Source organism: Trachymyrmex septentrionalis, unplaced genomic scaffold, assembly GCF_001594115.1.
Source record: "Trachymyrmex septentrionalis isolate Tsep2-gDNA-1 unplaced genomic scaffold, Tsep1.0 scaffold54, whole genome shotgun sequence".
Classification (NCBI taxonomy): domain Eukaryota; kingdom Metazoa; phylum Arthropoda; class Insecta; order Hymenoptera; family Formicidae; genus Trachymyrmex; species Trachymyrmex septentrionalis.
In genome coordinates this window covers 217,502-232,585 of record NW_017305715.1, presented here as the reverse complement: position 1 = coordinate 232,585, position 15,084 = coordinate 217,502, and the positions used below count along the sequence as shown (strand labels likewise).

Below are 15,084 nucleotides of genomic sequence, written 5' to 3'. Positions count from 1 at the left end.
TATTTATTTATTTATTTATTTATATAATCAACTTAGACTTTTTAAAGCTGCAAAGGAAAATATTTCCCAATTAGTTCGTCACATTGATTTTTTCCAAAGAAAATTGCAGTTATCAAAATCTCACTTAAATGATAATATTTTTCACTTTTTTCCTTCTTGCCAAGTTCTTCTCGAAGAACATGACAATACATAATTGCAATTTCAAAGAATATATTCATTTTCTAGATTCTCTTATAGATGAATTCGATACACGATTTACTTGCTTCGAGAAACTCAGAATTGAATTAATTCTTTTTGAGAATCCTCTTGCAATATCAATTGAAGGATAGCATATTGATTTGCAAGATGAATTATGTGATTTGCAGAACGATATTTCACTTAAAACGGTTAAAGAAACTGCCAATTTTTACAAAGTGTTGAAAAAATCATTATACCCCAAGCTTCGTAATTTCGGACTTCGAATTCATTCCATGTTTGGATCTACATATTTATGTCAGACATCCTTTCCGAAAATGAAATTTATAAAAGATGAAAGACGTTCTTCCTTGATGAATCTTTGCCTCATCTTATACGGCTCGCTATGTGTGATATGCAAATCGATGTTTCTGATCTTGCCAATAAAAGATTCCAAAAATCAGAATAAGTATTTTTCATTTCATTTCGTTTGTGTTTAATTACTTGGTCATATAATTCATCATTTTTATCAGTGGACTAGGCCCTGGGGATACCCTTTGAAAAAACGCGTCAACAATAGTACCTCAAGAATGACGTGGAAAACTATTAAAAATTCATTGGATATTCGCTTTGAGCGCTTACACGTTGCTTCATTCTGTCTTAATTATATAATAAGTGAAAAAAAAGATAGAATGAAGTTTATAGCGTGAGCGCCCAAAGCGAGTGCACCTCATTTATACATACGTTATACGCTCCTAAGCGCCGAGTGGTATTTGGATTGCGCGCAGGGTGATAGGTGAGGGGAATAGCGGGAAACGGAGCCGAATCGAAAATCAGTCGAGAAGTGTAAATCTTGCCAAGCCCTATCTTAGATGATCTGTAATTTATGTTAGATTTCAAAATAAAATTTTATTTATTATTTCGTATGTCTTGCATTCTAAAATATACTTCATATATTGTACATAAGTATGTATTTTGATCCTTTATGTTTTTTATATTACATTATAAAATTACAAATAGAAATGACTATTTTTTTCTGAAATTAAGAATTATACCGCCTAAAATTTGTAAAGTATTTTTAAAATAATGTTCTTTTTTTATTTCTATAATATGAAACAATAATAATATAAGGATAATACTTCAAATATTTACATTTAATAATAATATTTAATATCTATATTTTATTTACTATTAAAAATGGGTTTGTGATTGCTGTCAAATCTAATAAAACTTCGCTGGATCAGTGAGTGTCCGAATCGATAAGCTGCTGTAGAAAATGAATTTGCAATGGTGGGATTTACTGTCGGATCGTACCCTTTGTAATAACCTTTTTTATGAACTTCCAAATCAAAGATTTTCATCACTTGAGGACCTGAGAAACGTTATTAGTGCTTTTATTTTAGAACGCTTTATCAATTTTTAGGCTTTATGACACTATCGATAATATTAATAATATTATCTTCGAGTGAATACAATAACTATTAAATTGAAAATAACTATTTAATTGTCTTACCAAGAATGATCGGCAGAAATTCTCGATAAGTTATATGTTGGACTATTGCGCCAACGATTCTTCGTGCTTCTTGAAAAAGTTTCTCGTCACTCCAATGGGAATTCAAGGCTGATAATTCCGTGGCTATTCTATTGTGCAATCTTAGAAAGACGATGTGCAGGGACGTAAGAGCAGGTTGCTCACTTAGACGTCCGTCGCCAGCCCGGAAGCAAGTTGTAGACAAAGATCCGCGTTTGCATAAATCCGATTTATGTTTCAAAAGCAATGATCTTTGCGACTGTATTTTTCCGTATTGCAGTAAGCCTAGAAAATCAAAGTTTGAATTGAAAAATAGGGATTCCTAAACAGTAACATTATTCTTTAGACTGGCTACCTCCAATTTGATTCATGTAGAGTTTTTATTTAGTATTTGGAATCACGTAGAAAAGAAATTATGCTTTGAGAGAATTATATTCAAATTTATAGAAAATTCGTAAATCCTCATACAATTACTTCCTCACGATAATTGAACACTTTCTGCAATTATATTGTTTTTCTCATATTCTCGAAACGCATGTGTAGAGAACTGAAATTTGGTTTAAAAATAAAATAAAATAAAGTATGACGTAATTAAAAAATAATAAAATATTAATATAAATATCTGTTTTATTTATCCACTATTTTTGATATAAAATTTATATGGGAAATATTTTATATTCAATAAATAATGAAAGTTTTCTCATTACGTCACGATAACAAGGACGAAAAAAGGCTAAAATTGATATACTATATATATAGCCGGTTTTAAGCCAGGAATTTAAGAAAGCGCGAATGTGCAGAGGGATGCTCATAGGCGCGGGAGAACTATCGCGGGGAAAGTCCCTGATCGATGGTATCGTTGTTTACATAAACATAGGACCTCGGTTATCACTGTTTATGTAAACATAAGACCCCGGCCGATGGATTAAACATAATACGTGTGATGACGATCTGCTATGCGTTCCGCATTTCATTTTACCGCCACCGCCGCTGTCGCCCGCACCTATCCCAAAATTCGTAGTATTATAACGCGATAAAAAAACCGCCGATATTAAAAAAAAATGTAAAAATATTCTTACTTCCTCCTCCTCCTCCTCCTCCTCCTCCTCCTTCTCCCCCCTCCCGTCTCCCCCTTTTCTTCTCCACCCTCCTTTTCTCCTCCTATTTCTCTCCAACCCCTTTCACTCCCACATGAAACAATACGGTATTAAAAAATTCTAAAAAAATTTGTAGAGTTCTATGAGAAAAAAATTAACAATTTTTATCTCTTACAGTTTTTCTGTAAAATTAATAGTATTTGAGTAAAAAATTATTGGAGACCAATTTTCGGCAATTTTTAACAATTAATATTTTGTTACGAAAATTGCAAAATGGTAAAGAACTTTTTCTCTCAGTTTAGTCCATTTTGCCCCTATGCGAAAAATTTATCATTATTTTGCAAACACTCTATATAAACTCACACGCAAAAAAAACGGGCCACTTTTTAAAACGGGCAAATTTTAGCACTAATTTTTAATGTCTTCAAATAACAATAATTCAGTGAAAAATCATCGTAGCGAGATGTTTAAAAAAACTTATTCAACGTTGAAGTAAAAATGATTTGCTTCAACTGAATAACTCGATGAAAGAGAATGGTACACAGCTTAACAAAAAAGCAAATTAAAGATAAAGATTCAGTCGTTTGAAAGCTCTAACAGCATTTGTGAATAATTTTTCATTCGTGCCATGGAACTTCTCAAATTTTAAAAAAATTTTGAGGTTAGACACATCTTCATTTATGTTTGTGTATCTTCATGAAGTATCGGCAAGACCGTTTTTTGAAGTACCGTTCTGAAAAATAGAAATATCAAGCTTTATAAAACTTTTTTAAACATCTCGCTACGGTGATTTTTCACTGAGTTATTGTTATTTAAAAATATTAAAAATTAATGCTAAAATTTAAGTGGAACGTTTTTTTGCGTGTGAGTGTATGTACATATATATATACATACATATAATACATATACAGGGAAGGGTATTTAAAACAGGTCACCTGAATAACTCGCTTGTTTTTAACAATAGAAGAAAAAGTGTCAAACAAAAGTTACTTGGCTTCAAAGAGTACGTAATGTAATATTAATTATTTTGTAGGTGGAGGCGTAAAGGATAGGCAAACGTCAAATCTGTCTTTTTAAATGGAATAATATGTTTTTTTACTTACATTCTGATAGAGCATTATAAGACGGGTATAATGACCTACAATTGAAGATCATTCAAGGTTATGCAAGATCAATAATGGAAAATAATTTAATGCAATGGAAAATAAATTGTTTCAAGGCACTCTTCGAATAATTTCATGTCTTCTCTTCTTGTTGATATACTAATCGTTCAAATGTATTTACATATCGTTTAAATTGAATCGCACATAGCATTATCCATATTTATTGATTAGTTTGAATTCATCTATCGATCAAAGTGTATGTCTTGCAAAATGCATTATACAAAAGCGGAAAAAATCGATATGATTTTCGTCTATGTGAATGTCGCCAAATTACGAGAGAAGCAGTACGTTTGTATGCTGAAAGATTTCCCGATCGTGTCCATCCCTCATTATCTGTTTTTTTTTTTTCAAATATAGTATAAACTTTTCACAAAACAGGAAGTGCGGATAATAAAAAACGCAAACGAATCAAGAAAGCAACTAACGACGGAAATTCAACGAACATTTTAACCGCTGTAGCACTAAATCCACATATCAGTATAAAACAACTTAAATATGAAAGTGGTATTAATCGACGAAGCGTTCTACGAATACTCCATTTCAACTAAATTTCATTCCTTTCATATTTCACTTCATCAAGAGTTATTATACATGGTAATTATTTTCAAAATCGTGTACAATTCTGTGAATGGACATTTCAAAGACTACAAGAAGATGACATGTTTGTCACTAAAATTTTATTTACTGACGAAGCTACATTTACAAACAATGGACAAGTAAATCTTCGCGACATGCACTATTGGTCAGTAGAAAACCCACATTGGATGAGAGAAGTGAAACAGGCAGAGACCTTGGTCTATAAATGTCTGAGCCGGAATTCTTAATGATAAAATAATTGGTTCTTATTTTATCGATGGACCATTAAATAGTTGCAAGTATGCACAGAAATATTGCCACTATTAGAAGATCTTCCACTAAACGTACGACAATCAATGTGGTACCAGCAAGATGGATGTCCTGCTCATTCTGCACAGATTATTACTGAATTGCTAAACAGAAAGTTTGGAGATCGTTGGATTGGTCGGTCAGGAAATAACAGATGGGCCGCACGTTTCCCAGATTTAACATTTATGGATTTTTATTTGTGGGGAAAGTTAAAACAATAAGAGTACAGCGAAACGCCGATAACAAAAGAAGATATAAAGGATCGCATAAGAAGAGCTTACGTTGCGATTGATTCGAATGAAATTTGTCGTACAGTATTATCTGTGTTAACACGTTTCAGAAAATACGTCGATATTCAGGATCATTTTGAACTTGTTACTTGTTGTAACGGTAAGTACGCAAATATGTAAATTAGTGAAATATTCGAAAAATGCCTTTAAACAATTTATTTTCAATTACAGCTAACCTTGTTATGTTTAAATAAATTTTCAATGTTTATTTACATATCGTAATATACTTGAACAATTAGCAGTATATCAATAAGAAGAAAAGACATGAAATTATTCGAAGAGTGCCTTGAAATAATTTATTTTTCATTATATTCAATTATTTTCTGTTATTAACTTTGCGTAACTTTGAATGACCTAGACTTCCGGTCGAGGTGAGTTACAGAGAAGACATATTTTGCGCACTTCGTGAGGAAATTAAAGATTTCGTAGCTGTTAAGGAATTGCCCTGCGGGGAGTTTTTGTTATAGGGACGAGAGTCGTTAAATCGAGAGCTAGGCAAAAAAGTAGCTCGCTTCATCAGGAAACGGGCTAATGGTGGTTAAAGTAGACGGAACAAGGGGAACATAACCTACAACTGGCATAGGTCTTCAACCGAGAGCATCGTGGTCCAGGTAGCCTGAAAGCCTGTATTGGGTGCATAAGATAAGGAGTGGTCATTAGGGGACAGGAGTGCAGTGGGTGAGCCTTGCATAAGTCGGAAGGGAAAAAGTAATTAGGCCCGGCGCACGTGGCAGAAAAACCGAGGTGCGCAAGTGCGAAGAAAAGGGAAGTGACGGAAGGAAAGCAGAACGTCACGAAGCGCGAGCGCGTCTCGGGAGGGGGGAATGAGCGAGAGTTTGGAGAAAGAGAGAGAAGGAACCTGCCTAGCAACGGAAGAGTCTAGAAGTAGCCGAGCGGAAAGGTGGGTACAGTCAGGGGAGGAGTGGGGAACAAGATCGAAGGAAGGCAACGGCGGTGAACGTCAGAGGCGAAATACGAGTGGAGAGAAGGGAGCGGGGAAGAGAGGAAGGCCCACGAAAGCGGAGCTGCTAGGAAAGGAAAGGAGGGATAGTAGTGTAGTGAGCATTCCAAGCTCGTGGTTCTCGAGAAGGGGCAGAGCGCGTGAGTCGGAAGAAAGTGAAGACGAACAGCAAGCCGCGAAACGAAAGAAGGAAGGAAAGGCAGGAAAATCGCCAGAACAGCAGGGAGATTCAGAGGAGAAGAAAATGGCGAATTTAGAGGAGATAGAAAAAATGATGGAGAGACAACTGCAGCGGCATAAGGATGATATGATGAAGATGATAAGAAGAGAATTAAAAGAAGAGATGAAGCAAATAAAAACAGAATTTGAGAAATTTAAGGAGGAGGAAAGGGAAAAGATGGAGAAGTTGAAAGAAGAAAATGCAGATTTGAAGAAAAGAGTGGAAGAAATAGAAAAAAGAAGAGATGATCAAGAAAGAAGAGATAGAAGACTAAATGTAGTTATGCGGGGTGTAGAGGTAGAGGGGGGAAATATGAAAGATGCTGCTGTAGGGGTTTTGAAAAAATTAGGGGGGTTAGATAAAGAAATTAAAATAAGAGAAGTTTACAAGATAGGGAATAGAATGAATGATAGAATGAATGATAGAACGAATGAGAGTGTGCTGCTTGTGAAACTTAATAGTTTGGATGATAAAAAGGAGATCATGATTAGGAGAAATAAATTGACAGGTACGAAAATATATGTAGACGATGATCTAACGAAGGATGAAAGAGAAAGACAGAAGGAGATTAGATTTTGGGCGAAGAGAGAGAAAGAGAGAGGTAGGCGAGTAAAAGTGGGCTTTGGGAAAGCGTGGATGAATGGTAAAGAATATGTGTGGAGTGAAGAGCGCAAGTGTATGAATGAAAAGATTTTTTAAGCAAGCGTGCTCACAATTGGGTTAAAAAGAGAAAGGGGGGGAAACAGAAGGGAAAAGCAACGGAAGAGGGAGAGAAACGAAGTATAAAAGGGGTATTCTGGAACATCGCAGGATTAAAGAGAAAAGACGAAGATTTTTGGGATTTTCTGAAAGATTTCGATGTGATTGGTTTGAGTGAGACATGGGTGGAAGAAGCTGGGTGGGGGAAGATAAAAGAAAAAATGCCAGATGGGTGGAGATGGAAATGTCAGCCAGCGAGGAGGGAAAAGAAAAGAGGGAGAGCGATGGGAGGGATAATAACGGGGATAAGGAAGGAAATAGAGGAAAGAAGTAGAAGTGAAGAGGAAGTAGAGGGGATACAGCAGAGAGAGGTTGTTGTAGATGAGGAGAGGTGGAGAATTGTTACAGTATATAACAAAGAGGGAAGTAAGGAAGAATTAGATAGATTAAAAGAGATGATAGGAGAGAGGGAAGAAGAAAATATGATAATAGTAGGAGACTTTAACGCAAGAATTGGTAAGGAAGGGGGTTTTTGTGACCAAAATGGCGAAGAAAAAGGAGAAAATGGCAAAGAACGGAGATCGAAAGATGGAGTGGTAAACAAACAAGGGTGTGAGCTGGTGAAGGTAGTGGGAGAAAGAGGGTGGTTGATACTGAATGGGTGGAAAAAAGGGGATGAAGAAGGAGAGTGGACGTATGAAAAAGCGGGAGGGAAATCAGTGATAGATTATGGAATTGTAAATCTGGAGGCAGAAGAGAAAATTAGATGTTTTGAAATAGGATGCAGGGCAGAATCAGATCACCAGCCAATATTGATAGAGTTAGGAAAGGAATATACAAGGCAGGAGAAGGAAAAAGAGAGCGAGGCAGAGATGATACAGGATTGGTCAGAGGAGGGCATAGAAATATTTAGGAAAAATATAGAGGAAGTAGAGTGGGAAAAAGGAGAGGGGGGAGGACGATGGGAAGAAATGGAAGAAGTAATGAAAAGAGCACCTAAAATGAAGAGGAAGGGTGGAAGGAAAGAGGTAGGATGGGTACCATGGTGGGATAGAGAGTGTAGGGAGAAAAAGAGAGAGGTTAATAGGGCGGGGAGAAGATATAGGAGAAGGAAGTCGGGATATGAGGAATTTGTGAAAAAAAGAAGGGAATATAGGGATACATGTGAAAAGAAAGAAGTAGAGCATAAGAAGCTTGAGGAGAGAGAGATAGAAAAGATTATAACAGAAGCACAGGCATGGGAATTTATAAATAGGAGAAGGAAGAAAAAGGAGGGAATAAGTAAGGAAATTAAAAGAACGGAGTGGGTAGAGTATTTTAAGACGGCATTAGAGGGAGTTGACGAGAGAACGGCAGAAATAGGAGAAAGACGGAATGAATTTAGGAAAGACGAAGGGATAAGTCGGGAGGAAATAAGACTAGAAATAAAAAGATTAAAGAAGGGTAAGGCGGCAGGGATAGATGGGATAAGAAATGAAGCATGGATGATGGGGGGAGATAAAGTAAGTGTAAAGTTAGAGGAAATTTATAGAAAGATTTGGGAGGGAGAGGGATTCCCAGAAAAATGGAGAATAGGAGTGGTAGTTCCGATATGGAAAAAAGGGGATAAAAATGTGGTAGGGAATTACAGGGGTGTCACGCTTACAAGCACTGCGTATAAGATATATGCGAACATTTTAAATAAAAAGTTGGTGAAAGAGCTAGACGAGAAAGGAGGATGGGGCAGAACGCAGGCAGGATTTAGAAAAGGAAGAGGAACAATAGAAAACATAAAGATCTTAAAACACCTAGTAGGAAGAAGACTAAAGGAGAAGAAGAAGGTGTGGGCATTTTTTATGGACCTAAAAGGAGCGTTCGATAAAATAGATAGGAAGGTATTATGGGAAATGATGAGGAGAAGGGGAATCAGTGATGTACTGATAGAAAGAGTAAAAGAAATATATGAGGAGACAAGATGCGTGGTAAGGATAGGGGGGGAAGTCTCAAAGGAATTTTGGGTAAAAAAGGGGGTAAGACAGGGGTGTCCTTTGAGTCCAACTCTGTTTAATGTATATATCGCGGATTTAGAGGAGGAATTAAGAAAAGGAATAGGAGGAGTAAGAGTGGGAGGCGATAAGGTGTGGTCGCTAGAATATGCTGACGACATTGTGGTGGTGGCGGAAGAAGAAGTAGGCTTAAGGGCGATGATAAGAGGGATACAAAGGTATTTAAAAGAGAAGAAACTAGAGCTGAGCCCGGAAAAGTCGAAAGTTATGGTGTTTAGAAAGAAAGGGGGAAGGGAGAAAGAAAGGTACTGGTGGTGGGGAAAGGAAAGATTAGAGGAGGTAAAGGAATATAAATATCTAGGATATTGGGTGTCAAGATACGGAGGGGAAACGGAACACGTGAGAGATAGAATTAGAAAAGCGAGGGTGGCCATGGGATGGGTGTGGAGTTACGGGGAGAGAAAGTTCAAGGGGGACGTAAGGTGGAGACTGAAGCTTTTTGACAGTATTGTGAAAGGAATACTTTTGTATGGAGTGGAGATATGGGGGTATAAGGAATGGAAAGAAATAGAGGCTTTACAAGAAAAATATTTGAGATGGATACTGGGGGTGAAGAGCTGTACTCCGGGATATATAGTTAGGGAGGAATTGAAAAGGAACAAAATGAGGGTGGAAACGGGGTGGAGAGCGGGAAGGTTTGAAGAGAGAATACAGAAAGGAGAAGGAGGAGAGATAGGGAGAGAAAGTATAGTAGAACGGAGGAAAGAGGAAAGAGAAAAACGAAAGGAAGAATGGACAAGGGAAAGCCTAGAGAGAAGGGAGTACTTATGGAGAGGGGGGGTAAGCGAGGAAGCGCTTAATGAATGGGGAGAGGGAAAATGGGAGCGATTACGAGAAAGAGATATAGAAGTAGATATGCAGCAGAGAGGAGAAGAGGTGAGAACTTCAAGGTCGTGTAAAAATTACAGAAATGTAATAGGAATACCGGAATACATCAGAAAGAGTAAAAAGAGAGAGGGAAAGAAGATGCAGATGATTGCGAGATGGAGATGTGGTAACGAAGAAAGAGGAAATATGTTTTGGATGAATGAAGAAGAGAGAAAATGTAGAGTGTGCGAAAAAGAGAGAGAGGATATAAAACACATGAAAGAAGAATGTGTGTTACTTAAAAAGGAAAGATGGAATAGAATAGAGGTGTTGCACGAAGATGGAAGAGGGTATGAATGGATGCAAATGATAGAGGCAGCGCGGAAGAAGAGAGAGAGAGAGAGAGAGAGAGAGAGAGAGAGAGAGAGAGAGAAAGGGTGAGTGAGTGAGACCGACATGAGTGAGTGAGTGACATAAAATGTAAATGAGTATGAAAGTGAGTATGAATGTGTAGATTAGTTAGCAAGTAAGCAAGAAATGTATATGTATATTTAAGATGTATTGTATTTAATGGAAGTCCGTATAATCACGTTGGTGAGCACGTAATAAACTACTACTACTACTTTGAATGACCTATAATTATAGGTCATTGTATTTGTCTTAAAATGCTCTATCAGAATGTAAATAAAAAATTATAACATTCCATTTAAAATAACAGATTTGACTTTTGCCTATCCTTTACGCCTCTACCTATAAAATAATTATTGACACATTAACACATTATATGTCCCTCGAAAACAAGTAACTTTTATTTGACACTTTTTCTTTTATTGTTAAAAACAAACGAGTTATTCACCTGTTCTAAATGCCCCTCCCTGTATATGTATGTATGTATGTACGTATGTAAATATTACCTTCGACACTCCCATGGGCTCTCCTTTATCACCTGTAATAGCGGACTTGGTGATGAGGAGACTTGAGACAGTGTCCTTGATGTCATTGGACTTAGATGCAGCATTTTATTTCAAATACGTGGATGACATTTGTACTGTGGTTGTTTCCTCGAAAATTAATTTGGTATTAGAACAATTTAATTTATTCCATCCGCGTTTACAATTTACTTCAGAATTGGGGGGAGACAAAATTAATTTTCTGGATGTTACTATATCTATTAATGGTAACAGGTTTGGTTTTGATTGATACCGTAAGCCGACCTTTTCAGGAAGGTTTTTGAATTTCCATTCTAACCATCCCATGGCACAAGAGAGAGGGACGATTCTTTCGCTGATTGACAGAGCATTTTTATTATCGGACTTTAGGTTTCATGTACAGAATTTGACGTTTATTATCAACATTTTATTAGACAATGACTATCCACTGACCTTCATTTTTGACACAGTCAATCAACGTATAAAAAATTTAATTAGAAATAAACACATAAAGGTTTGGCTGACAATGTCGGGACGAATGAATCTGTTTCTTGGCTTACGGTACCATTCATCCCTTTCCACACGGAAAAGTTCAAACGTTTCAATAAAAACAACATCAGGTTATCTTTCCGTAGTCCCAATAAATTGAACAAATACATCAAAGTACAGAAAGATATTTGTCCACAAACATCGAGGAACAACGTGGTCTACAAGATTTCATGTAATAATTGTGACGCGTCATACGTGGGACAGACGAGTAGAAAATTAAAGACCAGGATTGCTGAACATCGCAATCACATTAGATACAACACTTCTGGCCGTTCTGTCATAATTGAGCATAGGAGACAGCTTGATCACGAATTTCAATGGGATGAAGACGTAATTTTAGACGAAGAGCCTTGCTATCGGAGACGTTTGATTTCAGAGATGCTTAATATCAGAAAGCAGAAGAATGGTCTCAATTTACAAACTGACACCGATGGCCTCCACAAGGCTTATGTTCCCATCATAAATAAAATTTGACTTTCTGATACTAACTAATCCGTCTCCTCTCTCAGTATTGTTCCGCACTACTGAACATACATAATAATCGACACGTAATGTCTGGCTTACACATCTGCGTTCCTTCTTTCTGTATATTATTTCAAAAGTTTTTTATTCCTTTTTGGACACGCTCTTTTGAATTTTTTACATATGATTTCTGGTGAGTTTTTATTATATTTCTTATTATTTTTTATTAGATTTCCGGTATGTCAACTTATTTATGCGTGGATCTTTTTTGTGGTACGCTTTTAATTTATCTTTTTATCAACTAGAGCTTTGCCAAGATATCTTTAATACATTTGACGATTCAATCGTACGGACATAATGTTGAACTCAAAACTCACCCGAACTGTGAATGTTCTGAATATGCGATTATTTGCGATAATTGATTTTATTCTGCGATTTTTTTGTTATGTTAATGTCTGAAGAGGGCTCGATCCGGTAGCCAAAACTTGTAACTTGTAATTATTTTCATAATTTCGATTCTAGTTTTTACGTTAGGAGTATAAATAAGTTTCCGCCGTTTTTTATCAAAAATTGGGCATTTATTGTGAAAGAACGGTACCTAATGTTTTATTCGAAGTATTGTCCATCGCTAGCCACTACTTTTTCCCATCTTTCTGGCAGCATACGGATACCGCGTCGGAAAAACGCTTCATCTTTTGAAGCTATCCACGAATCGACCCAATTTTTGGTATCTTCATATGATGTGAAGTGTTGCTCAGACAGGCCATGCGCCATCGATCGAAACAGGTAGTAATCAGAAGGAGCAATGTCTGGTGAATACGGCGGGTGGGGTAAAACTTCTCAATTGAGTGTTTCCAAGTAGGTTTTAACCGGCGCCGCAACATGTAGACGAGCATTATCATGCAGAAGAATAACTTTGTCGTATCTGGAGTAGTAGTGGGCACGTTTTTCCTTGAGTGCTCGGCTCAATCTCGTCAATTGTGTTCGGTAGAGAGCCCCAGTAATGGTTTCGTTCGGTTTGAGCAAGTCATAATAAACGACCTAGCTGATCCCACCAAATACATGAGCTTTTTCCCATGAATGTTCGGCTTGGCTGTCGATGTTGAAGCATGGCCAGGTGGTCCCCATGATTTCTTCTTCTTTGGGTTATCGTAGTGGATCCATTTTTCATCACCAGTAACTACACGGTGCAAAAAACCCTTTCGTTTATGCCTGGCAAGCAGCATTTCACATGTGAAAAATCGGCGTTCAACGTTTCTCGGCTTCAGTTCATATGGAACCCAATTTCCTTGCTTTTGAATCATTCCCAACGATTTTAAGCGATGTCAAATTGCTGGTTGAGTCACTCCTAATGTAAGTGCAAGTGCTTTTTGCGTTTGGCACGAATCTTCATCCAATAATGCTTCCAATTCCGCGTCTTCGTACACTTTCGGCCTTTCGCTACGTTCTTTGTCTTCGACGTTAAATTCCGTTCTTAAACTTTTAAAACCACTCACGGCAACTTCTCTCACTTAAGGCAGCCTCACCATATGCTTCTACAAGCAATCGTTGCGCCTCAGCTGCAGATTTCTTCAAATTAAAGAAGTAAATCAAAAGCTCCCGCAAATGATGCTTATTCGGCTCAAAACTCGACATTTTCGCACGAAAAAAGATATAAAATGCTGATGCAAAATCGTTAATATTGTATTTCAAGGTTATGTTCTTGCCAGATGTCCAACCTTACGATATGACGTTTTACAGTTTTAACGCTGACAATTTTAACTATAACATACTGGTAGCGCCATTGTTTGTCAAACGGCGGAAACTTATTTATACTCCCAAACATACCTCTGTTAATTATAATATTATATATTCTTTTGTTAATTTCAAAGAAATGTGTTGACTCTTACTTTGCCCGTTACTTATTATTATTTGATTTCTATGGTATTTCTCTGCTTATCAGACAGAAAAAAAGTTTTTTATGGCGCATTGTGACTGGCGATGAAAAGTGGATCTATTTTAATAATCCCAAACGCAAAAAGTCATGGTTGGACCCTAGTCAACCATCAACATCTATATCAAAGCGAAATATCCATGGCCACAAAGCAATGCTCTGCATTTGATGGAAATATGCAAGACGTCGTTTACTACGAGCTACTTAAGCCGAACGAAAGGATTACGGAGGATCGATATCAATTACAACTGAACCATCTGAATGAAGCATTGTTGGAAAAAATGCCAGTGGCCACCAATCGATGCAAAGTTATGTTTTTGCACGACAACGTTTGACCATATTACAAAAGCGTCAAGGAAACACTGATGCAGCTCGAGTGGGAAGTTCTCTCGCACTCAACGTATTCATCAGACTTAGCTCTTTCAGACTATTACTTCTTCCAATTGATGCAGCACGGTTTGGTGGATCACACTTCAGAAATTATGAGGATGTGCAAAAATGGATCGTTGAATGGATTGTTTCAAAAGACCAATTTTTCTATCGTTGCGGAATCCACTTATTACCACAAACATGGAAAAAATGTATAACTAGCGAGGGTAAATACTTTGATTAATATATGTTTTGATATCGAGATAAATGAATTTTGTAAACAAAAAAACCGCTAAGTTTGGTACCTAATATGTATATATGTATGTATGCGTGTATGCGTGTATGTATGTATGTATGTGTGTATATATGAATGTACGTATGTATGTATGTACGTAAGAGACACAATATATATACTGTGGAAAGACATAGCAAAGAACATAATCATTTTATCTGCTTATCAACATTTTATATCTCACTTCTTCGCGGCATTATTATCTAGCGAACAGCGTTTAACAGATATTGTACGGCTATCAAACTGCTGATGAATGATTAGCGAAAAATGTACGGAATCAATTGATTAAAATATCCTTTTGAAAAAGTACGAGCAATTGTACAGAGCACAAAAACACTAGTCTCTGTAAACAGAATATTTACACCACATCTTCAAACATAGCGAGGATCACAGATTTTACATGACTGACTGACTGACTGATTAAATATCTATAACTCTTTTTTTTTTTGTTAAAAAGGACTGATTTTTCGATTGACTGACTGACAATGAATGACTGATCTATCGCTGAAGAGTTCTATGAGCACGAGTTGCATTGGGCTACTCATCCGGACGTGCATCTCCGGATGTAGATAAAGTACTATACAGGAAAGGAGACAGGATGTAAGTCAAATGGTTGGAATTCGATGGATACACAAAAAAACAATTTGTCAAGTCATTTGATACAATTTTGATATATAT

At 36.7% G+C, this 15,084-nt stretch overlaps 1 protein-coding gene across 1 annotated transcript in view; it reads right to left on the bottom strand.

Annotated features, from left to right (window-relative positions):
- The window catches only part of LOC108752106 (chorion peroxidase-like), a 108,467-nt gene that overhangs the window by 37,853 nt on the left and 55,530 nt on the right, over positions 1-15,084 (bottom strand). The window contains 2 exon segments of the mRNA XM_018492733.1: positions 1,364-1,546; positions 1,688-1,990. Coding sequence (XP_018348235.1) covers positions 1,364-1,546; positions 1,688-1,990 — 486 coding nt within the window.